Source organism: Anopheles coluzzii, chromosome 3, assembly GCF_943734685.1.
Source record: "Anopheles coluzzii chromosome 3, AcolN3, whole genome shotgun sequence".
NCBI classification, from domain to species: domain Eukaryota; kingdom Metazoa; phylum Arthropoda; class Insecta; order Diptera; family Culicidae; genus Anopheles; species Anopheles coluzzii.
The window spans coordinates 8129797-8154545 of NC_064671.1; the positions used below are offsets into that span (position 1 = coordinate 8129797).

Consider the following 24749-nt stretch of genomic DNA (forward strand, 5'->3'; position numbering starts at 1 on the left):
AGGAAATTTTGAGCCTTTCCGAGTACGATTGTTTTTCCATCGCTAACTCATATTAGATTGTAGATGATCAAAGTGGCAACTGCTGCTGGAAATGCACCTCCATGCCTTCCCGGTAGTGATTTGATGCCGGTTTGCTACCAGCTCGTCACGTTTGATCTGGTTGGTTTTGCAAATCAAATTTAATAAAAAGCGCTACACAATGCTACTCTGTTGGGTTGCATAACTGTTGCGTGTTGCTGTGGGGTGTTCGCTGGAATATGTTGATATGTACAAAAAAGGAGCAAACCCGCAACAACCATGCATCCATAATCATGCTTCCTGCACGCGCGATGGAAGGAAGTAGATATGCGGGCTACGAGATTTCCGTGGAAAGGGTTTAGGTTTTCCACACAGTAAAGCAGACTTGCAAGAGGAGCGCACGAGCACGGCACATTGAAATTCACATGCTTATCAAAAATACAATGAAAAATTCATTTTAAACGATTTTTACACCATGCTTTCTCCATGCTTCCGGTTGGCGGGGTGGGTTTGGATGTTTTTTTTCCTCCCCGGAAAGGGTTACCAAACCATCACAAGTGCTTATCGTCACATGAAACATGAGTGGAGCGGAACCAACCAAAATGCTGATTGTTTTTGCGTGTTCACTTTTCCCAGAAAGGCATGTGTTGGGTAGTGTGTGTGTTTGGTTGGAGTTGGAGTACTTTTCGATCGTTTATCGTTACGAGCAGCAAACACGACACGAAATTGGCTGCAATAGATGAGATTTTTCCTATTGTACGACGAATGGTTGCTTTTACCTCCTACCGGCCTCTCTGCTTCTAATCGTGCATGAAGTTTAGTATATTTTGTTTCCAATTTCGGTGCCGGTTGTAGTTGCGTCGTTAACTCTTATGTTCACCAGCTCGTGGGCTTGCCTCGCGACCATGGGACGCTTCAATCGTTTGGCCCTAGTCGACGGTCAATCTAGGGGAAAATCTCTTTCCAGCATCATTTACTCGCTTTGATGCTCGCAACCATTCCTCGATATGGTGGAGGAATGGTTAGGGGAAATTGAAGCTATTGCTTGCGCGCTGCACATACGAAAACATCAGCCACTCCATTTAGCAAATTGATAGTGCAGTGGGTTTTGTGCAAAACCTCCGGTAGTAATGGCACGGGTCGTTGGGATCTGCTGCTGGCAGGCAGAATCAAAAAGAGGGCCAGCTTTTCGTTGATCGTTTCGGAATTGTGTCTCTGGTTGGTGGGAGTAAGTCAATATTCGCAACAACCGAAGACAGCCAAATCAGCAGACTAGTGACTAGACTATCCTTCTCGGCAGCTTGGTCTGTTTTCATCCATCGAGTAATTAAATGACTCAATTATCTCTGCTAGTGGGAGCAGTGGGAATAAAGATATAGGGACACTTCTAACTCACACCCCAAAAAAAGAGCAAAGAATGTCCGAATCTCGAATGACGTCGTTACGAATTGCTTCACAGAGAACAGTCGATGAATGGGATGGTAGTGTGAAAATTCCTCTCGAAAGGGTCCTCCTCTTCGGCAAATGGTTGCAGCCAAAAAAAAAAGCGAGTGTCGCTAGTGAAAGAAACACGATGGGCTGAATATGTGCGTTGTGTGTGTTGCCTGTGGTTTTGACTAAGCACCCAGGCGTTTTTTCTTCTTCCTCACCGTATGTGTATGTGATACTTTCCTGCCGGTTAAGAACTTGATCCAGCGTGGAAAGGCCAAACAGGCAGCCGCCGTGGAGTGGAGGAACTCCCGGGGAACACTTGTCCTAATGGGCCATATATTTTCAATTTTGTCCGCCCTGTCCTGATAACAAATGGCTCTAGCTTCGGCCGGGAGATGGAGTGCTAACGGGAGCGTTTTTTCCTCCCCCTGGTGAACGGAGGAAGTGGTCGGATATGAGCAAAATGCCAACGTCGGAATATGGGGTAGAAAAGCAAGAATAGATGGAAAAGGAGAAGCCTCCCATACACGGCTATTTTTATCCTTCCCATAAGCATGTGTGTGCTTGCTCGGTTATGGTTCCGTTCCGTTTCATTGTCGTCATCGTAAATTCTTTCGTCTGACCGGTCCGAAACGGTCACTACTGGCATGACTTTTGACTGTGCCTGGGCGCCTGGCTACTAACGGGGAAACAGTACAAAGAACACGCCGAGAACAACAAACGACGGGGAAGATTTCTTTTAGAGGTTTTGTCCCTCTCGTTATCGTGCAACGGGGGTTCATGCTTTGGCCAAGGTTCTCGCATGTCTTCATTGTTCATCTCCCATGGGTAGTGCCTGAGGTCGACGACGCGCGTGGCTGTGTGTGTGAGTGTGAGAGAGCGTTAGTATGACTGTGTTTTACTACCCCCGTCGTATTGTTCTTTCTGCGGTCAGCAGTCGCTCTAGGATCCTGTTCGAAGGACTAAAAGAAAGCAGTGATAGCCTATTTTCCCTTGGCTTTGAGTTCTTCTTAGCTGTAAAGTCAGTTTTTTATACTTACTAGAAAATAGTGTCCATGTAGCTCATGTCACTGGAGGATATGAGGCTTCAGCCTCAGCTAGAAAAGAACAAAATGACCAAGAAAGAAACCATGCCACTTTAGTGTCTGGAAGTGACTGTGGTTGTCCGGGGTTTTTTTTGTGAGTGTCTTTTTCACTTTTACAAAAAAGGCTCATCTTCATTCGCTATGGCTGTGGAACTAACGAAGGAGCATCCATGAAATGATGATCTCACCCAAGTCTCTCCTTCTCTTCCCGCTGAAACACACACACATACAGAGCCAGATCTTATCGCGCAATTGTCCAGCCGCCTTTATCCAATCCGAAACACGTGTGCAGTGGTTTGTTCACTTCCGGGTTTTCTCACACCACCTCTTTCGCCGTAACTTCACAGCTTTTCCGGGTTTTCCAAACCATTTAGTGAGTGTGTCGGGGTGAGCAAGAGCGTATAAATCGTTTCCATCGTCGTTACTACTCCTACGGTGGTTGTGTGGGGGTGAGTAGCACACACCCTAGTTAAACGTCTGTGGCCGTGCGGCCATTGCCCAGCCATTAATGTTATCGTTTTTGCTAAATGTGTGATAACCGGTATTCGATTTATTGTGTCTGGGTAATGTTTACGATTGTGTGGCTATGGCATGTGTGGTCATGTGTGTGTGAGTGTGTGTGTGCAAGTTGTGCATGGTGTGGTACTACAGCTGCTGTAGCTGTCATGAGGCAAACGATACGGAGTGCAATCGTAGGTAATGAAAACAAATTGCTAGGAAATCGTACCACGACGCAATGTGCTGGTGTAAAAATGGCGGGATAGCGTTTAAAGCGTTGCGAGCAGATGGATGGCTGGGGCAGAGGTTTTGGCGTGGAAAAGTTATGGCAATGGTAAAGCCCTCCAGATGATCCAAACCGATTTCAATGTAAGTGATCGTCTAAAAAGCGTATAAATAATGCAGTGCCTGTAATGGGTGGGAGTGAATGAGTTATCGTGAGGCAATGGTGCCGTTTTATGGTTGTGTGTTTTGAGATTATATGATATGAGTTCGCTTTGAAATCAATTTGGTTGCTCTAAACGAGAGGAAATTGGGAGTTTGATGGTAAAATGTAAATACAGGTTTATTGGACTACAACATTTTAAAGACTTGTGTCGTGCCGTGTTGAAAATGAAGCTACTGAATGAGAGCTTAATAAAGTATATCGACCTTAAAGTGTAGTAACAATAATGTTTTACAACATCATTAAGAATTTACGATTTAAAAGGTGTTACGTATCTAAAGTATCTTGCTTTAAACTTTAAAACATGCAACGTGTAGGAAATGAGAACAACATACAATCAAAATAATTAATACAATTTAGTAATCAAAATTGTCTCCTTCAAAGAAAGTAATAACATTGTGCCCTCTTAATTTCCCTCAGAATGATTCGCTGAATGAGGCATTAAAATGCTAACATCTCTTGTGTTACAACTCATCTTACAACTGTGTGCTTACAGCGCTGCTTAAAACCCATTCAAAATGAGATAGCTTTTCACGCTTGAAAAAGCACCACCTTTGTCAAGGATGCTTACCGAATAGATCCCGTGCTCTCCCCGTTATATTCGGGCGTAAGAAGATCTTGCCATGCCCCGTTTTCTGCTGCCTCTTATCTCCTCATTTCATAATTAAATTGATCTGCTTGAAAACTCGGCTCCATCTCGCCACGCTACCAAAACCCATGATGACCGCAGTACGCGTGCACAAGCATGCTTCAAAGTATTTTCACCTCAAAGTGAGGCAGATCTTCACGAGAAAGTGGAGCAGAAATTAGGGGGCCCTTCCTCACTTTCCTCTGCGCCCTCTCTTTCACATACACACGCGTTGGTAGCGTACACTACCTAATGCGATCTCAACACCGATCTTACCTTCGCTTTTGAAGCACATCCTATCTCACCCCAACCCATCCTCGAAGCTTGTGGACATGTTTGAAGTCCTGCAAATCTTGTAATTAACTCTGACACCGGGCTCTTGCTTGCGCGCTGCCGAGTGGTGGTTCAAGGATTTGCTTGGTTTACGTTCGGAATGTGTTTCCTGCTTTTTTGTTCGCCATGTCCCATTGAAAGATTGAAGGAACGGGACGAATTTTCCGTTTTATATTTTGCTTTTCACTGTCTCTCGAGCTATTTCCTGGTTTCTCCTGTCCATAGGAGATTGTGGGAGGGAGAGTTGTATTTTTCATTTACCTCTTGCTGTTTTCCGTCAATTTCGCTTGATTAATTTTACATCCTTGCCAGGCACCGAGAGAGTAGTCGAGAGTTTAATCTCTGCTATTGAAGAATCTCCTTGGCACGCGGTAGTTCTAGTAGGGGAGGAGTGTTCTCCTTCAAATTTCTCTTTCACTTCATTCTTTTCTTTTCGCCAGGATAATGTTTGCACCGGGGAGCATATCATGGTCGGTGGTTGGTTGCACTTTTCCGCCGTGAAGAGTGTTTCAAGCAAACCCACTCCTTGGAGGGGCTGAGTAGATGCAGGTGGTCGATTTCTTCCCGTTTTCTGCTTCTGCTGTCTCGTGAGCTTCTTTCAAACGGGTGACTGCTTCGACAGGGACTTTGTAGAAGTTGTTTTTCATCTTTACGATCATTTTCTTTTCTTCGCTTTTTTTTTGTTCACCGTCAGAAGCTGGTCTGGTCTGGGAAAATTGCTCACCGGGAGAAAGAAAAAAAAGGAACAAAACTGCAGCAAATAGTTGCACACGGAATCGGAGAATCCTTACAAATGAATCCAAACCGGAAGGATCGGTAGATTGGGGAGAAGGAGAGGACATTGAAGAAAGAGCCTGGTTTGGAATTTTTAGTTGTGATTGGTGTGCTCTAGAGGAGAAGTCCTTGTGCCATTCAGTGCTCGGAGGTAGACGAGAGTTGCTTTCTTGAAGAAGTTCGTGTTCTTCGGGTACGTAGTCGTGCCGTGCGGGCTCTGGACGTTGTGAATGAGGCAGACGAGTCTGATGAGATACTTAAGCTGGTCTGGGGGTAAATTAAAGAAAGCTAAACGGGACCCACGAAGGAGCAGAAAGCACCCCAACGGAACCTCCTTCACCGGTGGGAATACGAGCGAGAAATGAGATTTAATTCATTCCATTATACTGACTCGCGCGCGATATGGATACGGCCGAGCGGAGGTGTTTCTTATCCGGTATCGTACCATGCCACGGAATGCATTCGACTTTCCGACCCAAGGGTAGCACGAAGCAAGGGCAAAGGGATCACAAATTGGCGCTGCACATGCACAGAGCGCTGGCAAGATATGAGTCGGAGTCATCCCCTTATTTCGATGCTTAATTCCGTCGAACGAGCAAGCTCGACGTTGCTCAATTCGTTGGTTGGTTGGTGTGCAGAAATGCTAAGCTCGTTGGTAGTTTTTGTGCACACATTCTAGGGCAGGTGAACCTGAAAAAGGATGCACATTTAGTGCACAGTCACCCGGGTGTTCACTGACACCCTGCAGCCGTTAGTTCGGGTTGGGTTATTAAGCGACGAACCCACCCGGTGTTAGGGGTGGATGGGGCTGCACCTTTTGTGTGTGTGTGTGCATGCAAGAACAGGATCCCAACTCCCCCCCCCACCCCCTTCCGATGCGAATGCCACGATGAAGCGAGGTGTGGTGTGAGAACAAATTAGCGTTGGATTTTTCTATCCTCGAGTGGCATTTTTCTGGTGCTTATTATCCCTCGCCATACCAACGGCGGTGCGGTATTTCGACGATGCAAAGAGGATAATACTTGCAAGCACAAACAAAAAAAGAAAAAAACGAAAGAGTTTCAGTGTGTTTGTGCAGTGCATGCACAAAACTTTGTGACGGTGTGCAGTTTTCTTCTTCGCATTTTTTCTGCTTCTTGTTGTTGCTGCCTCAGAGTGCGCCGTAAATAGGATCAATTTATGAAAACATTTTTCCCGTTTGCTCCTTTTAATTATTACAACGCGGCAAGCAGCAGCAGGCAAACGGGGACACTGTTTGCGGACGAGCATGCAAAGTTGGGAACAGAAAAACTATGCGAAATAGAGAGACATTAGTAGCTGGTGCTGTGTAAAGATACTGGAAGGACGGGGGGAGCTTTTCTACAGCCCGTGCCCGATTAGCTGGCGTGATTTTGGAATCACCTGTGCAAACATAGTTGGCTCCTCTCGTACACAGGCGCGAACGGTGGAGTTTTCTAATCAGCGTTAATAGCAGAACCGATTTGAAACGTGAAACGTGGAATTTGGTGTTTTTTTTGCAAACGGTAATAAAGGTTGTGTTTTATTGACACTACGTTCGTAATAATTGCACATGTTGTTGAGAGATTAAACAGTGATAATGCGAGTTTAATAGTTGGATTCGTTGAATGAAAATTGATTACGATAAAGTTAAATGATTAAAAATCTTCTTTAGATGTAGTTCATAGTTTCGTTCGTTTAACAGAGACTGAAAAAGTGTAGTATAAAAGATTCTTCAATTATTAAAAACATATTTGTGTTTTATTTCATTATCATCCTTCTGTTTGAAAAGGTCTTTCCTGATCTGTAATCAATAGGAATTGATTATATTCCACTACATTTCACTTACCGTATTCATATCAATTCTGTACCTTTCCAGACTTCACCGAGTAGCCAGTGATTCAATATCATCCAATCAACCAAGCAGGTGTGAGTGTTTCACCTCCACGGCCGGGTGAAATACGAGGCTCGAAAAATAAATCCACGTATCTCGGACTGATTTCCGAATAAATTGTAATCCCGGATGATAGCATCGCACCGGTGTCCGGTACATGAGTGTAGCTAAGGAGAAACTCAAAACCGAACGCTAGATAACAAAGCGACTGCACTTGAAAAAGGCAAAAAACACAACCGCCAAAACCACTGCAAAAAGCAAAGTACACGAGCACCACGGAATTTTTCATCGGTGAATTGGCGTTGGTTTACAGCTCGATTTGCCGTCCACATTTTGTGACCTCATGAAGCACAAGTGTGTGAGTGTGTGGTTGTGCAAAAAATAAAAACCACACAGGCCCAGAAATATATGGAGCTGGCTTAGAGGTGAAATCGAAGAGGGTGGTAAAAAAATATAAATCTTTTAAAAAGCCACCAGCGCACGAGAGCGAATAAATTACCGGGAAACGCGAAAGAAACCGTGGCGCGGCTGGCCGGTGTGTCACGGACGGTGCAGTTGTTGCGGTTGCCGGCCCTGCCCTTTCTGCCGGACCCTGTTGTCGGTTCGCATGATAGAGAGCAATAAATTAATAGGAGATAAAAAGAGTGTATCCTGCAGAGGATTCAGCGGGAAGCAGAGCTAGCCAGTAACACACACATACAAAAAAAGAAGGATCACAATCGAGTATCGAGCAAGGTGAATAGAGCCGTGTGCTGAACAGGCAAGGGCAAGAGTTTACCCTGCTTCGAACAGATTTTCCGAGCATCGGTCAGTCGATGAGTGCGCTCCGGCTCTCGGCGGACAGGCGGGAAAGCGGCACAACCAACAAAGAACGCAAACACAAATAATCACAGAAAAACAGTTGATCCACTTTTTCCGTTACCGTTGCAACGGAAAAGACAGACAGAGAGAGAGAGTGAAAAATAAATTTAAACAAGATCGTACCCCGAACAGACTGGCAAACCACGAACAAAAGGCCCATGGAGCCTGAGTGACCGGAGACCGGGCGGGCAGGAAGAACCGGGTCGGCACGTTTGAATAAAATGTATTGCTATAGAAAGGGCTAGTAAAAATGGATCTCCTGCAGCAGGAATAAAGTGTGCCCGACGAGCTCAAAACGTACCGCGTAACAGAGGGCAACAAAAAGGACACGATGGACATTTGGCTGGAGAAACTAGTCGATAGGTGGACCGGTTAAATTGTGACCACTCCAGGCCCCGGCCAAGCACTTGTTTCGCGGTCGGTTAGGATTGGATATCCTTGAACCTACTTGCGTTGAACGCAGCCAACTGAGCTCGCTCCGGAATTGTGAAATTGAAAGCGAAAACCAAACGACGTTAGGACGAAACGAAACAAAAAAGACATTCTCCGACCGGTGAAACAATAGTGAAAACCCACGTTCGGGATACACGAGCGCCACAACCGTTGCCGTTCGGACATGCAGGAAGTGGAATATTTTAACGACAACGCTACGACGAACAAGACCACCACCACCACCGGCAGTGCGGAGAGAATGGAGCGAAAGCATCCTCGCAAGTGCAGCTACGACCTGCTGGACCGGCCGGCGGTACTGCCCGCGCAGCAGACGCCCCAGCACCGCGCCGCGTATAACAAATGCGATGAAAATGTAAATTACACCGCGGATCCACTGCTGCTCACTTCATCCGACGAGGACAGCAGCGGGTCGCCGACGGGCGAGATGAATAATTGCATCAAGTTCATGGAGAAACCGGCACTGGTAAGTGATTCTACTGGGTTTGGAGCAAAACAGATGGACCTTCGCGGGGTTCGTGCTTTTGAATCGCTGTGAGTGCGTTCCCTGGCGGTGCTAACTGAGCGAAAGATAAATTCATTTCTGCAGCTTGGATTGCTTTTGTCAGATTTGCGACGGCTGGAATGGGGCGAAATTGGCAACGGTGAGAAGTTGGGGAAAGGTCGGCCAGATGGGGATGTAACATGCGGCTTTTAATGTTGTTACATTTGTAACTCTTGATTTAAGCATTATTTATTGGTTTGATATAATGAGACCAAATGAGCCTGTAACTTTGATTGACACAGATTTTTCGGGTCCTTTTTGAGTTTTTGCTTATGTACTAGCAGTTAAAGTTAAACCAGTTAAATTTATGTTACATTGAAAATAGGATTTTAAACGCCTTAAAGTATGCAATTTGTCGAACAAAATAGCTCTTTTATGACTCTTTCCAACTTTTTAATCGTTTTGGGTCTACCCTCATGCAGCATTGAAGCTATTTAGATAAACACATCCTAATCTATCATTCTTAATTCTCAAACCTTATGTGCTGGTACAGAACGTAATTAAATTACAGTAAAAACATTTTAACCCCTTTTAAGCGAGACGACCAGTACTACTTGTAAGTCCAAGCCTTAGTTCGTAATCCTCAAAACCAGCCCCGTCATTTGTCCTGGTCTCAATCATCGTTCCAGTCATCTGGTCGCAGACGGGCACCAAACAACCAGCTCCATCGGGAGACAAATGATGGTAATTGATATTGTTTCGCAACCCCAAATCAAAACACACATGCGACTGGACGGTTTTGACAGACCGAACGCAAACAGCCACCAAAAACACCCTTTGGCAACGTTACAACCTCTGCGCCACCAGCGCGCTAGCTAGGTAGGGCAAATCGCACTGGTAGAGCACCACGCGCGATAAACCGTTCACCAGGATAGCGCGAAAGCGCTCACGGCAGCTACTATTGGAGTTGGAAATGACTTCAGTATGTCCCAATGTCTAATACCCACGGGTGCGTTACATATCTACCTCTCTCTCCCTTCCTCTCTGCAGATCAAACGCTTCGCCCTCGGGTTTCTGCGTAGCACCGAGGAAAGTTTGCCGCTGATGTGCCATAAATCATCGCCCACCTCGCCGCAGAAGAAGCTGAACGACATCCTGTCCGAGGACATCTACACGCTGGACCAGATCGTGTCGAGCAAGTTCGGCGACTCGTGCAAGCAATCGTTCGCCGGTTCGACACGCTTGCTACCCGCCGGCGGTACGGCAGCGTCCGGTGCAGCGACGGCTAACACCACCACCCCGTCCACGACGGCGGTAGCCGATGGGGTGGAGTACGAGTTCAAGCGGAACCTGATCCGACAGACAAACAGTGCCAGCTCGAGCCCGAAGCGCTTCCCGACGCTCACGCCCTCGAAGCACGCCGACAGCCTGAACAGCGTGAGCCTGAACGGCGAGGACAGCGAGGACTTGGACCGGGCGTCCTGGTTTCAGGCCGGGCTGCCGCGTGAACTGTCGCTCGAGGTGCTGACCCAGCAGAGCCCCGGTGCGTTCCTGGTGCGGCGCAGCACTACCAAGCACGGCTGCTTCGCGCTGTCACTGCGCGTCCCGCCCGGATCGGGCCCGAAGGTGGTGCACTATTTAATTATGAAAACCGAGCGTGGATATAAAATTAAGGTAATTTATTGCGCGCGTACCCCGCGTGTCTGTGGGAATTTTGGTATTTTGGATGATTGTGAGGGGTGAGGGTTTGGGAGGGGAGCGAGATTGTGTGTGTGAGTACAGGTGGTAATTTCGTATCATTACGCTGGCGAGCACCTGTTTCCGGCAGGATTGCTGCTGCCGGAAGCTTAATTTTGGTCATGGATGATGTTAGATTGTAGAGCCCGTTTTACTCACACCACCTCACACACATACACACACATGTGCAAAGGTGAAAGTTGAATTTAAATTACAAGCTCCCAGAGGACCTTTTAGGAGGAATGACTGCATATGAAGCACGGTAGCGTCCCGAAACTGGTCAGCACAACGGAGGGCGTTTGTATGGGCGAGATTGAAAAGCCAACTCTTAATAGCCATTACAGCCATTTCCACCAAATGCTTGTTAGCGAGAGAAATGTAGTAGTAACACCGAACTCAATTAAACACAATGATTGGCACAATTTGATCGTGCGCCACCGTCACGGTGCAACTAATCATGCCGGTAAGCTTAAACGAACCGGAAAACGATATGCGCTCGCGAGCATCAATATTAGCTGATTATAGCGTGTCCTTGCGCCTGGGATGGCGATTTTTCCCCAAATGCCGGAAAGGGGCCGGACCATTTTATTCAATTTGTAACCAATAATGCATCCCCAGGCATGCTGGAGTAGGATCGGCGACCTCGGCTTATTTACAACCAGCCATCGCTCGCTAATCATATCCCATTGAACGGGTGGGACAACTTCCGGACGTGCTCGGAAAGCTGAAACCGGTTAGTCAGCAGCGAGCATGCAAAAACATGTTTACGATCCACTGAAACGATGTGAACCCACGCCAATTTTAAAATTTCCCACATGTGCCCGTGGGTGAGGGATTGGGCCCATAAATAGTCATAAATTTGCGATGGAATTGTGCAGCCACGCGTATAATAAATCATCCCCCAGTTAAGCCTCTATCGGGGCCGGGTTTTGGAGCACACAAACTAAGCACTTTGAGGAGGGAATTTTAAACGGGCATAGTGATTTGAAAGCTATATTCGTACGGGTGTAGAGCAAATTAATAGCGTAATTAAATGGTTGCACATTGCTCGCTTGAGTATTGCGAATGGGGTCTAGTGAGGAGGAGGAGGTGGAATAATTTATGCGGGAAAAATTATGCACATTGTGATGCGTGAATAGTGGCTGGAGTGGGCGATGGAAGGCTGAATGGTGGTTTTAAAAACTGCGTTTGTGAAATTAATTTTAAGCTTTAACATTGGAGGAGCTTTAAAGTGCGTTTTGTTCAGACGTTGATCAAAATGATCACACAAGCTCCGATTTAAGCTTGTTTGCGTAGCTAAGTTCTTGAATAGTTTATCTATTTACCCATTATTGGGCAATTGTAAAATAAGTTCTTCAAGTAAACAAAGATAGGCAAAGGTTTATCTCCCATTTTTCGAAGCAATTTGCCATTTAAGCTCACAATCATCCCAAACTCTTCCGAAGCGTGTCAAATTTCACATCCTTGCATGGGTTTTATCCAAATTCCACACATATCTCTCTCTCTCTCACACACACATAGCGCTTTTCTCAAACCACGCGTGAATACTTCACCACAAACCCCTTTGCACGATCACCCATCTATGCGCGAAATAACCAAAAAAGCACCTTCTCATCCCTTACCTGCTCCGTTTTTATCTCTCTCGAACCTCCCATTCCAGGGCTTCACGAAGGAATTTTCCTCGCTGCGCGCACTGATAACGCACCATTCGGTGATGCCGGAGATGCTTCCGGTTCCGCTGTCACTGCCACGACCGCAAAACATCCCGACCAAGTGCAAACACACGGACGACTACGATACCTTCAGTGCGCTGAACGAGTTTTCCAAGCTGTTCTCCGACCTAGACATCTGCTCGTAGTAAGAGCGACGCTTGAGGATATGCAGAGGCCGGAAGGAGAGGTGGTTTTGGAACATTTTGATAAAATTTAGTTCACCAAACGACGTGTGGCACCTATCCTCTTCACCCCGTTCATCTTGGAGCGAGCGAGCGCTCGACGCTTGTGGTGGTGGGAGATTAGGCTGCCTCCCGCAGCAGGTGGTTAGCTGGCGGTGACATGTGGAAGTAGCTAGACGAAGTAGCCGGAGCTGAGAAGCTGCCGCAGAAGTCAGAGTCGCTTCCTGATGAGTTTGTAAATAGTGTGTCAAATAGCTGCGTGTAAATAGTGCCTGTAGGGTCTGTGTGTGTGCGTGCGTAGGAGACCTGCAGGAAAATGGTTCGGTGCGGAAGTTCCCAACACGTGTAGGCGGATATATCCTCGTCATGGAGGATGCCGCCCTACACCGGCGTACAACAGAATAACAATCAAAATGTACTGAAGCGTCAACGGCAGTCGTTGGTTTGGTGTACTTACACTACGGCACGGTAAAGAGCGATCCTTCTTCTGGCAACCGGTAGTGCTGTTTTTGATATTGTGATATAGAAAACCGAACGTTACCACCCTTCCTCGCAAAAGGCCTGATGGTGGTGTGCAGTAATGGGGGTTTGTGCTGACATTTTGTTGCAACACTCCGGTAGCAGTAACAGAATCAGCCAGCGGTATTTAAGTTGGAAGGGAAGGAATTTAGAGCACGCGTAGGGACCGGTAGTAGTTTGTAGATTGAGAGCATTGATTTAAGAAGCGGAGCGTCCAGGCACGAGAGCCGGACGTCGAGTACTGGAATATGTGCCCTAGAATATACTGCGTACGCGTACCCCAAGTATACACTAAGTGGATAAATGTATGTGTTCGTACAATTGACGTAAACGGAAATAAATGACTTGTGAAGTTAAGCGTTCTGTGTCGCCGCTCTGATCAGGCCAAACCCCATCCGAAAACGATTGTAGCTTGAAGTTAAAACCGTCGCTGACATGCTTGACATTGGACTAAGCTCGTTTCATATTCCTCCATCTTGGCTTGGTGTAGAACTACCCCAGATTGGTTCGTCCGGGATCACATTCAATTTGCGTTTTTAGTTTCCCTTTATCACATTATCTCAACCATTCATCGCACCAACAACAGGACGTTTCATTTCCGGCGTATCGTCACCACATTTCCTGGCGGTGGACCACAGTGACGATGGACATGCGATAGCTCGACAGGATCGTTACGTCAAACATTTACATCAACGGTCCGAGATGTGATGGAGCTTATCACGTAAAAAGAGTGTAGTATATTCTTCACCACTCTCTCTCTCTCTCTATCGTTTTATAGTCGTGTTGGGCGCGCTTGAAGTTAACGAGTTTTTGATTACATTCTACAAGTACCGGAACTCGTCCCTACGAGCGAAAAGAACTACGCGCGCTGGACATTATTCTGCTCGACATTGTCGGGATATCTTTCACTCTCTCTCTCTTGTTCACAGAAATAAACTTAAAATCACCGAGTCAAGGGATGATTGTTTTCTCTGTTCGCTTTTGGGGCGAGAAGTACAATTGAATCATTTTCCGTTTTTGTCTTCAGTTAGAAATGTCAGATTAACACTTACCATCCCCGCAGTGGAGTTTGGGCGCTAATAACGTCTCAGCTGAGAGCTTGATTAAAAATGGGTCTCATCCTCTTACTCGCTCCGGAGACGGCTAAGGGCACTTGACTTGTGGGACACTGAATTAAATACGAACTGTGTTTGAGCTGGCGCGGCAGGAGACTTCTTTACCATTCCCGTAGCTTTTCCCTGAATAGTGGGAATCACAAAAGCGTCCTCTTCCCCATCGTCGATGATAATAATGATGGAAACGTGACGTTGATCCAAACAAGCTTTTATGTTTCGGGTTGCGTTAGGCAACAACGCCCAGCCCAGCAGTGACTGGGGTGAGTGTTTTTGAAGCCACCGCCGGGTTTCGAGGCCGCTGGGAACGAGTTGTGGCTAAATTGTCCAAAGCAGTTTGGTAAATAATGTTAAATTGTCAGCGGCAGAGAGAGAGCGCGCTGGGTAGGACGGTGGTTATCGACACAGCAAAGGAACGCACCGGTAACGCAAACAATCCCCAGAGTCTGTGGTGTGGTGCAAGAAGTGGGCATTAAAAGTGGATCCTACTCAAAGTCAGAACCCGAGTGAGCGTTAAGGTCCGTGGGACGTTCTGGTAGCAGCTTTCGTCGGAACTTCTGATGACATTATTTCGTTCGAGTGTACTTCGTGCTCGTGGCCGGCAGACTTGAAGAATTCGCACACCGCGGCGAGTGGAAAAACAGTGTGCAGTAGCACTGTTTCTTCTTTTTTTTCCTGAATCTGAGTTCCCAGAACACAGTGTGTTTTTATTATCCCATTATCTGGAGCACACTGGGCACACCGGGGAGGAAGCCTTTTCGCAGCGTGGGCCACTTGAGAAATAATTGTAAAATAACATTTGCACTTACTAGCTTGGTGCTGCTGCTGCCGTCGTGGATGTTACGCGGATGTCCGGGATGCGAATTTCTTGCGTCACCCTGGCAACGTGTCGGGGACAGTGTTCGGTTTTTGGGGAAAGTGTTGCCAGCTGCTGCCACACACACAGAGAGAGATAGAGAGAAAGAGAGCGGCAGTGGATGTGTTTCTGTCTGTAACCTTATCGTTAGCTTTATGGTCATGGTGGGATAAGGATACCGGTACCGGTGAGTTTCGAGCGGTGTTAGGTGGTGAAAGGTAACAGCGGACGTAGCTTTTTAGTGTGTCACGGTGCTAGAAGTTATTGTGTTAGTGTGGTTGAGAGGTATTTTTAGAGTTGGAAGGTATAATGGAGTTGAGAATGTGAATGGCTTTAGGAGTGTTTCTTCAGCTCCAAAGAGTGAGCTGTAGCTCAAAATGATAAGTGTTTTATGTTTCACTTCAATCATTGCTATTATTTTCATGTAATTTAATTAAAGAGAACAATGTTGAGAAATTAAAAATAACTTACCGAAATTGAATTGAATGCCTTTCAGAGTAGGTTCACGAGCTCGTTATTAATTGAAAACAATGCAGAGCGTAATTGTATCTTCAATCTTGACGATACTAAATTATTCAAACTACCTTGCTCTCCCGGTCAGCAACTTTTACAGCAACAGCTCGATTGTTGTACGACAGTGAGCATTAAAACATAATTGAAAAATATTTGCAAAGGAAAAGTGCATCGGAGCAAAAAAACAAGTTTGCCAGACATTCTTCTTCCTATATCCTTCAAGAACTTTTCCCCCATGACGAGCAATGTAAACTGGACATAGTTTTTTCGCACCACCAAACATCTACGAAGTGGTAGCAAAACTTCCCAAACCTGGCAGAACTGTTTTGGGGCAGCAAAAAGGAAGGGAGGGACAACAACTCCCAACACCACACCTCCTCCACCAGCTAGCAACTTAAGAAAAGTGTAACGGTGCAGCAAACAAAACTTGTCCTACCGGAAAATCATCTGCTGGAGTGTGCCATTTCGTTTCGTTTCCGTAACCGGCAGCGCTGAACTGCCAAGCAGGAAACGGCCAGCCTCGGGGCTCGGCGCAGTGCATCAGTGACCGGAAACCGGGTAGAGGATTGGGAGTTTTTTTTTGTGTGGAGCCTTCGAGTTTTCGTATTTGAAGCCGATTGTTTCCTCCATTGCCGTCCCACAATCTGTCACACTCGTTGTGGAATGAGCGAAACGAGCGTACGGTCGCTTTTCCAACGACCCAGCCCTCCCTTCAATTCCGGTTTCACAGATGGGATCGTTTCCGTTTTTTTGGTGTAACTCCTTCCACGGGAGTACAGGGAAAAGGGGGCCCCAGAACTGCTGGCACGAATGTAAAAGTGTTGACAACATCATCACCATCGCTGGGAGAGGCTGGGAGCGTTCTCTTTTCTCTCCCTGAACATGCAAGAAAATCAAAAACGAGTGCATTATTTGGTAGCAAAGTGATGAAGCTGCCGGTGGGCATGTTCCCTGTTCGCGGGTTGCACAGGAACGAAGCAGGAAGAAGAAAAACCCCTACCCATCCGAGACACACACACTGATAATTCTCGAATGGAACTCACTGGCAGCTGACAAATCTGACACTTTCCTTCCGCTGACGACGTTCTCTCCCCAAGCGCCGGGTAAGTGTTTGCCTGGTGGGTCCCGCGTGAGATGAAGTGCGCGAATCAATGGGAAAAAGTGGGAAAAAGTGTGCCAACATACCATCGCTTGGGTGTTCGCTTTCCCGCGCAGTGTGTGGGGGGGGGGGGGGGGGAGGCATCGCGTAATGGCAAATCGTGGTAGAGGCCGTTTACATGTGTACACACTCCACACGGTGGCAGATGATGGTTGATGGCTGAATGGATTCTTTCCTCTTTTATCTCTACCACTGGCAAAGACGGGCGACAGGAAGAGGCTCTGGGCCGACTGTTCAGCATCCCGAGAGTGCACACCACAAATGGCCATCGGATGGTGGAGGGCTTTGTGAAGGGTGTTCATTAAAATGCGATGAAAACGGAAGGTTCAAGAAGGCTTCTAAGGCTGGCAGTGCAAACGTCAAACGTGTTTGATGGGCGGCGCCTTTTTGCGCGAGAAGCGTGCTGTTTTACAAACGGATGGTTGGGCCGTTTTTGTGCCCTTGGGGAAGGTCTTGCAAAATGGGCCCTGTGAATGGAGCCTGAAGAACACATTTCAATAAGCGGTTTAAGGATTTATTTACCTTTCTCCAAATGGGAAGTAAGGAGAGCGTTTGGCGTCGAGAGTGTAAAAATAAGCACATCACAACAGCTTTTTATGTGGAGGTGATCAATCGTTTCAATGCTTTCCCATGTTGCTGCTTAATGTTCTACTAGAGTGTGTACTGAGTGTAATATTGAAATAAAAATACATGTCATGTTTTAAGGACCAAAAGTAAATATCATACAGGATTAACCTTCAACGAATGAGTGCTTACGAGACACAAACAGGAATCGACTAGCAGATATCAAACACACCTGTGTAATCAGCCGGCCAATCGGATTTCGCTGTTTCGCAAAACCAAAACTATTCGCTCCATTGCATTTCGAAAGATTCCACCATAACATCGAAATCCACCCAAACTAATCAAATACACACAAGACACAAGAACATTTCCTCTAATGTTTCTTCGCTCTCCCTGCTTCCTGCAAAAAAGGTGAAATGAGAAAGCGCACTACAAGCACATACACACACAGTAAAAGTACACACTTGAAGTTAATTGAATGAGTTTTTCCTCCCATCTACCGATGCTTAACAACGTTGCACTCTCTTGGTAAAAGGGAGCGCAGCAACCGGCAAGCAACCGGATTCGATATTCGCCCGGTGAATGAAATTCTATCGACTTCGATGGTTTCCGTGTGGCTTGGCAAACCGATTTTGAGGGTACGGAATTGGCTTCGGGGTTTAGTTTTAATCAGTAATTGAAAAATGGCTTTCATCTTTAGCGTCTGCGTTGGCGGAAAGGGGATCAGATGGTTATCAGCCTGTAAGGAGTGTCTGGGAATAGGGGGGAAAGTCGGAAGTAAAACGTAACCAAGGCAACACCGTTGTGAAAGGACGTATGTTTGGAATTAAAGTAGGCAATGTTTTGCTATTTAATTCCAGGACAAAATCCAATCAACGCTGCCACCGGGCGCATGCAGCGTGGGTATCGGGTTGCAGGGCGCACGTTGTACAAATCTAATTGAATTTGATACGACTTTTTATTGTGCTGTGCGAGTAAATAAAAAGGTCACAAAAAGGTGCTTTTTCAATGGAACCTCAACTTAAAAGTGAAAATAAAACATCAAATTTAACTCATCTTTACGCACCATTAGTTTGCGAATTTTAATTACTTTAAGAGACTGTTAAAAATGATTCTTCTACCCGCGTCAAAAGATGATCCGTAATAATGGCGATAGAAATTCGTTCCCCGTGTCCCACGCGTAGTGAGAGGATTTAATCTTCCTTCCCTTCTTTATCCTTGCGCAACGGGCAGTAATGAAAACGTTGCGTTATTGTGTCCCGCGCAGCGAATCCTTTCTTTGCGTAGCGACGCGATATCAATCTCGTCTCGCCTGGCCTGGCCGTGGGAGGCACTAAAATCCCACACACCATACCAACGGTACCTTTCAATATCCTGTTTTTATTAGTACTCAATCATAGGGCCTGGGGGAAGAGCCAGGTTTGGGGGGGAGAGGAGATAATCCTTAGTGACGATGTAATTATAGTCGTTTGCTTAAAGGACATAGCAAGGATGGTTGTGGAAAAGGGAACGGAACGGAAATGAGCACCATAAAATACATCACATTACGGAAAGAAACAGGTAGTGGTTTTTCAGGCTGTGGCGTACCTTTCCCCGGGACGCGAGTTCCGGCCGGAGGTGCGTAGGAAGTAGGTCAGCGACGATTAACGCCACGGTAGATGCTGGATGATTAAACGAGTTGTTAATTTAGTTATCTTTTGTTGGGCCGGGTACGGCTTTTTCCGTGCAATTTCCCTAGCACACCGGTAAGCATTTTTTCACCCCCTCCTTTTGATCCGTAAGCTCATAACACGTTTCTGTGATTGCGGGAAGGGAAAGCTGTGGGAAGTGCGATGTATTCCCCCCTTTTTCCCAACACACGCTCGGGGAAGTGCTGATGAATGTTGAAGCAGATAATGAGCATCCGCTTGTCAATTACACGAGCAGGAGGACTACATTAACCACATTGCTCAAAGGTGGGCACGTGGGTGATAGTCATGGTGGAACCCCTCTCAACCCAACCGGATGTTCCAATTCCTCCAGGTTCCAGGGTTGCATGCAATCAACGTTTCAATACAAGCATTGTCACTAGTTGCCGGCATCATTCACCCTTTGCCTTTCATTCACGCTGGATGACATTTTTCAATTTCTCCATGGAAAATTAACACCCAGATTCATGACGTGGGGTCGGCAACGTGGAAGACTGGCGTGAGAGTTACTGTGGCGAGGAGAGAAAGGATGTTCATTGTTAGGGCCATGTATTGTGTCTGGATCGTGGGAGATGGACGAGATGGAAAGTATGCACAACACATCAAACAGACTGGTTTGAATCCTTTTTTCCCATCTGAGTAGTGGAATATCTGTATGAGAAATAATTAAACGTATTCTTCGGTAGAGGGCGCCCCATGCGCTAAGTAGAATTAATTATGAGCCGGTCGCATTTATAGTGACAGTTCCATTACCGGGGAAGGAACCTGTTACCTGTGCAAATATGATGGATGTGAAACCCGGCAGATGTGACAGTTATCGTACCGCTCGGGCTGCCATGGAAACCTAACAAATGAATTACAATATGAAATTGATGTGAAATTTGATGCGACTCTGGAGCATCTCCAACAATGTGCTGCTGTACGATGGAACAGCACAGCAGCCGGTGCCGGCACCAGATGGGTCATCTTGTCTGTCTTCCCTGGGATTGCGCCAGCCGTCTCAGAACCTCAGAAAAGTGGCATTCAGTAGTGTATTATTGCTTTTATTACTGTGAAGTACACATTCCACGGAGTCGGTGGACGAGAGCTGGTGGCAGCATGACGACTGCCGATGACTATTGCCAGCAGCTGCCCCTTTTGTGTTGTCACTGGAGACTGGTATTCCACTTGGATATGGTGAAATGGAGAAAGTAAGGCTGCCTTTTCCTTCCCACAAGATCGTTTTTCCGCCATGGGAGCCTTCCTATCCGTATCGCACAAGTCGATTGTAGTGTAATGGTATAAGGCAACATCAGCTTACTGTTCCCAATACGTTCGACGGAGCGATACTACAGCCGGGAGAATCGGTGCGTTCTTGCGATTATTCCATATTATTGTATCTGCCATGTGGGGTGGAGCGATTGTGTTGTGATGCACACACTGAAGGCACTGGGGGCATCGCTGTAGTAGTGGTCCCGGGCTTCGTATTAAATTCCTTTTGTGCGGTCCATTCGGTTGCCACCCGAAAAACCCGGACGCCGGCACCATCATTTCCGCTTCCGTCAAACCGTCAAACGGCGACCGGGTGGACGCCGTTTTCTATCACCCACTCACTACCGACCTTCCTTTTGCGGATTCTATTTCTCAGCTTGGTGGCGGCATTGGGTGTCCTTTGTCACTCTCGGCAGGTCACCTCCAAACCCCCCGCGGCAACTTCAAGAAACCGTTCAACCACTCCATGGTTACGGCTTGGAACCTTTTTTGGATGGAAGGAATCTCTGTTGTCTGGTCAGGAGTTCCTAGTATGAAGGATTCCTATTCCGGCCGAAGGCGAGCGGTAGCGATATTCTATTGAAACTGGATGTGGAGAGCGAGGAGGAGTTGTGGAGCAGTCGTTGCCGGCATTTTCAATAAAATGTATGAAAAGCGATGGTTGATATTGTGCTGTTCCTTCGCTTTTGCATACCCATCTTGGGGCGGATATTTCGTGCACGTTCCCTTGAGGAAGCGGGGAGATTCCCTGAAAAGTTCAACAATAACGGCAAACAGGAGTAAGGTACACGCCGGCCGGATATTACACCCCTTACAGTGTAGTCCTCGAAATGGCGCACCAGTGAATGAAAAAGTGCTGCTATCGCTCACACCCTACACGTCCTGCTGTTTGGTCCTTTATTTGTCATTTTGGAGCAGAGATCTTTCAAGGGTTTTTTGGAAAAGTTGGAGCCTTTTTCCTTTTTCATTGAAATTAGTACCGATTAATGTTTTGATAGGCTTCAAAGCATTTGGAATCACTTTAACTGCTCGAGTCCAGAATGTGTTTCCAGTAGCTTTAATCGATTTTTCAAAGAAACTCCGTTATCCAAATGCTTGTATGCCCGAAGTGCATTGGGAAGAAACATATTTTCCAATTGAAGCTGCTGAGCTATTTCAAGGCATATGTTCCGCTCCACAGGAAACAAATCAGGCGATGCGTGAGAATCTGCTCCCCGATGCTCCTGGGACGGGCTCAGGGCATAAGCTTTTCGTGTTTGTCTCGCCTTCTTTTCCTGCTATTAAATCCAATCTATACTCGTCAGTAGATTTCGTGTCATTATTAGCTTCCTATTCGCTAGTGCGATGCACTCCACATCATATCTTGCAGGCACCACATCCTCAGCAGTGAGCGGTGAGCTGCTAGAGTAGCTTCTTCTCTTATCCCGTGCCCCATTGCTATTGCCAGGAAAGTGGATAACACAGGCGGGAAAGGTATAAAACCATAAAAAGTATTTACAAAAAAAAAAACAACACTGCTTCCTCAGCTTCTTATCCGGCGTTTGATTCAGCTGTCCCGGGGATGTCGCGCAGGAAGCTTACAAACCCGGCGAACAACGCCACTGACATACCCGTACGGGCTGTGTGACATAAAAGCATTGCAAAACGAGGGCTTGCATTCCGGCAGTGTGTGTGAGCAATGAAAGATAGACTATAGATTCTTTCGATCGAAGAAATCGACCAGCGAGTCGGTGGAATGTGAGGGTCGGAACCATTCATATCGCTGACAACGCTTGGCAGGAATGTTGGGTTGGATGGGTTTTTGGACCTGTCTAAGAAGATGGTGCAGGCACACACACACACACACACACACACACACACATACCACCACAAACACACCATGGTTTGATGTTGATGATGCAGATCCCACCGCGGGTTGCAAGAAGATTGCTATTTCATGTTCTGCGCTCCAGCAAGTTAGGTTCGTATTTTATGGCCCTTTGCTTGAAGACGAACCGCTTCTCCGGGTTTCTGCTGGGCCTCGGTGGAGAAATTTATCGGATATACGTACCGGATATCCTTCGGGATGGGAATGGGTCCCATAATTTCTCTTCCCCCAAGGAACGGCAGAGAGCCTGCTCGTTGGATCGTATTGCAGTTATGAAATACCCGTCTGCTGCTGCATACAAGATCAAATCTGACATCGTTATTAGTCGGGCTAAATGGGATGGAACGGGTTGGTCCATTGGTTGGCGTTTGGGCTTCGCATATCTGCATATGGTTCAGCCGAGGGGGGATTTCTTGAGCCGGTGCACATGTAACTTGTTGACGTGGAGCTGGGGTGTTGTGGTGTTTGAAGAGCAATTTTAATAATTGGCTATTTGCTTTCATTCTGCTCGGTTGTTGATTTCGCATCGAGGGTCATTCCGTATTGGTTCAGGTTGCATTGCTTCATTAGTTTGATGTGATACGTTCTGAATAAATGGTTTTGTGTAGTTTAATTCAACAATGGCTTGAGTTGTGTTGGCCTTTTCTCGCTTTGAAATATGTTTTAAAATTGAATTAAACAGTTAAACCATGGAAAATTAAATTAAACTCAAAGTCTTACAAATCACCCGTACATATGTCGATTAAGCATTTTAATTAAAGCCCATTAAAGTGCCAGACAAACAAATCCATTAATCGGAAACCCAGAATCCTTAATAAACGCAAACAACGGTCACCGATGGGTCAGCGCAGCGGTCAGGACACACTCACACACGGACAACCCGGTACAGATTATGTCTGTAATTAACCTTACCCTCTTCGCTAATGCAAACTCCCAAAACCACACACACGCCACCCCAAGGCACCCAAATGTGCCCGACGACCCGAACAGGAGACACATAAACGCACACGCACGCCCGTGTGTATCATTAAGCCTACGACCGCAAATAATTGGCCAATTGGGTTTCTGGTTTCATCCGCGCGGCAAACCCCGACACCCCGCAAAAGGGTGGAATAGGAACGGACACAACCCGTGCCCGTTCAGTTCACGCGCAATCAGTCCTGGCGAGCGGATGCCGCAACGGATCTCTGGTGTCCTCGTTTTTGGGGTCCGGATGGGAAAGGGCTAAAGGCTGTGCTATTGTGCTGTGTGGACCATGGACATTCCGTGGACGGTGGACGGTACGTGTTTATCCACATGAAGGGGTTTGTGTGGTTGTGGTTTTGCACGCGTAAATCTCCCAACGGGGTGTGGTGTGGAAAAAGGACACACAGGTGGTTGTTGATGTACCGTGAAGCGTCAAATGAACACGCGATCAAATGAGTCACCGGGAGGGTAAATTATTAACTCCCAGAAACTATCAATTCCGTTTGCGATGGTCCGTATGGTTGGCGCGGCCCCATCATGGTACAGTTTAATAGCAACTTTTGCTAACAGTGAGAAGGTAAATTCGAGGAAAATAATGAAATTTCAGAGGAAGGAATTTTCAGCGGAATTTTCTCTCCAACACAAAGGAACAATTTCCTGCAACAAGAATTCATCAATCGCTACACCCGTTGTACGCCCGTGGGCAAGGATTTTTGGATTGATCGATGCGGGATTGCTTGCTACCGTGAATAAAGCTCTCAAGAAAAGTTACGAGTTTTCGCGATTTTCTATGGAGAAGTGGAACGCAAAAAGAAGTACGAAAAAATAGCAATATCGTGCAAAATAAAGCGAAAGCTAATGGACGAACGGATTAATGAAGCTATTTTGGGAGAGTAGAGTTTGTGTGGTTTGTGGCTATCGCAAAAGGTAAAGAAGAGTGGCGATGTAAGGGCGGGGAATAAAAATTTCTCTTTTAAGGTTTCATAGAACCTGCCGAAATACACGCGCAAAATGGAAGAAATCAAAATAGAGAGGAAGAAAAAACTACTTCAAACCGAGTGTAAATATTTCTAGCTGAAGGTAACAAAACACACAAAAAATGTAAATCATCATGAAACAAAAGAAACTGTGCAACAGGGAAGAGGCTAGAGTGAAAGTGAGAGAGAGAGCGGGCAAAAGGCAGTAAAACGGTGGTGGCTGTTTTTCATCACATTTTCCCCAAACATTGCACGAACTTTGTCTTATCGGTGTGCAGTTTCGGTTTCTTGCTTGCGTTTTGGTTTATGCTTGTGCAACGAAGCGGTTATGGCTTTTTGGAAAGGGTTTGTTGTTGTTGCTGTTGATTCATTCTTTGCCTCTGTTTGGTTTGCAGCTTTACAGTCGGAAGGTAAACTGTGTAACAACAGCAACAACAATAAGCTAGCTAGGATAACAGGAGCAAAAATAAAACAAGCACAAAATGAACATGAAATCTTTCGTTTGGCAAAGGAGATGGATTCAAGTGAGCGCATTGCAAATCGGGAAACTTCAAATGAACCCCTTTCATTGGCGGGCCAATCATGCTTTTCCCAGCGTCGGGAGGAATAATAGGAACCAACATGCGCTGATGTGGCGCACTGATCAGCAGCAGCAAGAAGTTATTTTTTATTGCCCTTTTGGCTCTTTTTGACTGTAAATGGGTCTCATTGAAGGTTTTGTTTTTTGTTTTCTTCACTCACGTTTTGT

The 24749-nt window shown here is 46.4% G+C and overlaps 1 protein-coding gene across 1 annotated transcript in view; it reads left to right on the top strand.

Annotated features, from left to right (window-relative positions):
- The window catches only part of LOC120958564 (EGFR adapter protein-like), a 51507-nt gene extending 38102 nt beyond the window's left edge, over positions 1 to 13405 (top strand). Inside the window, exons 3-5 of the mRNA XM_049608528.1 lie at positions 7089 to 8880; positions 9949 to 10572; positions 12296 to 13405. Coding sequence (XP_049464485.1) covers positions 8581 to 8880; positions 9949 to 10572; positions 12296 to 12493 — 1122 coding nt within the window. The 5' untranslated portion in view covers positions 7089 to 8580 and the 3' untranslated portion in view covers positions 12494 to 13405. The remainder of the gene's footprint in view (positions 1 to 7088; positions 8881 to 9948; positions 10573 to 12295) is intronic.
- Positions 13406 to 24749: the final 11344 nt, after the last annotated feature.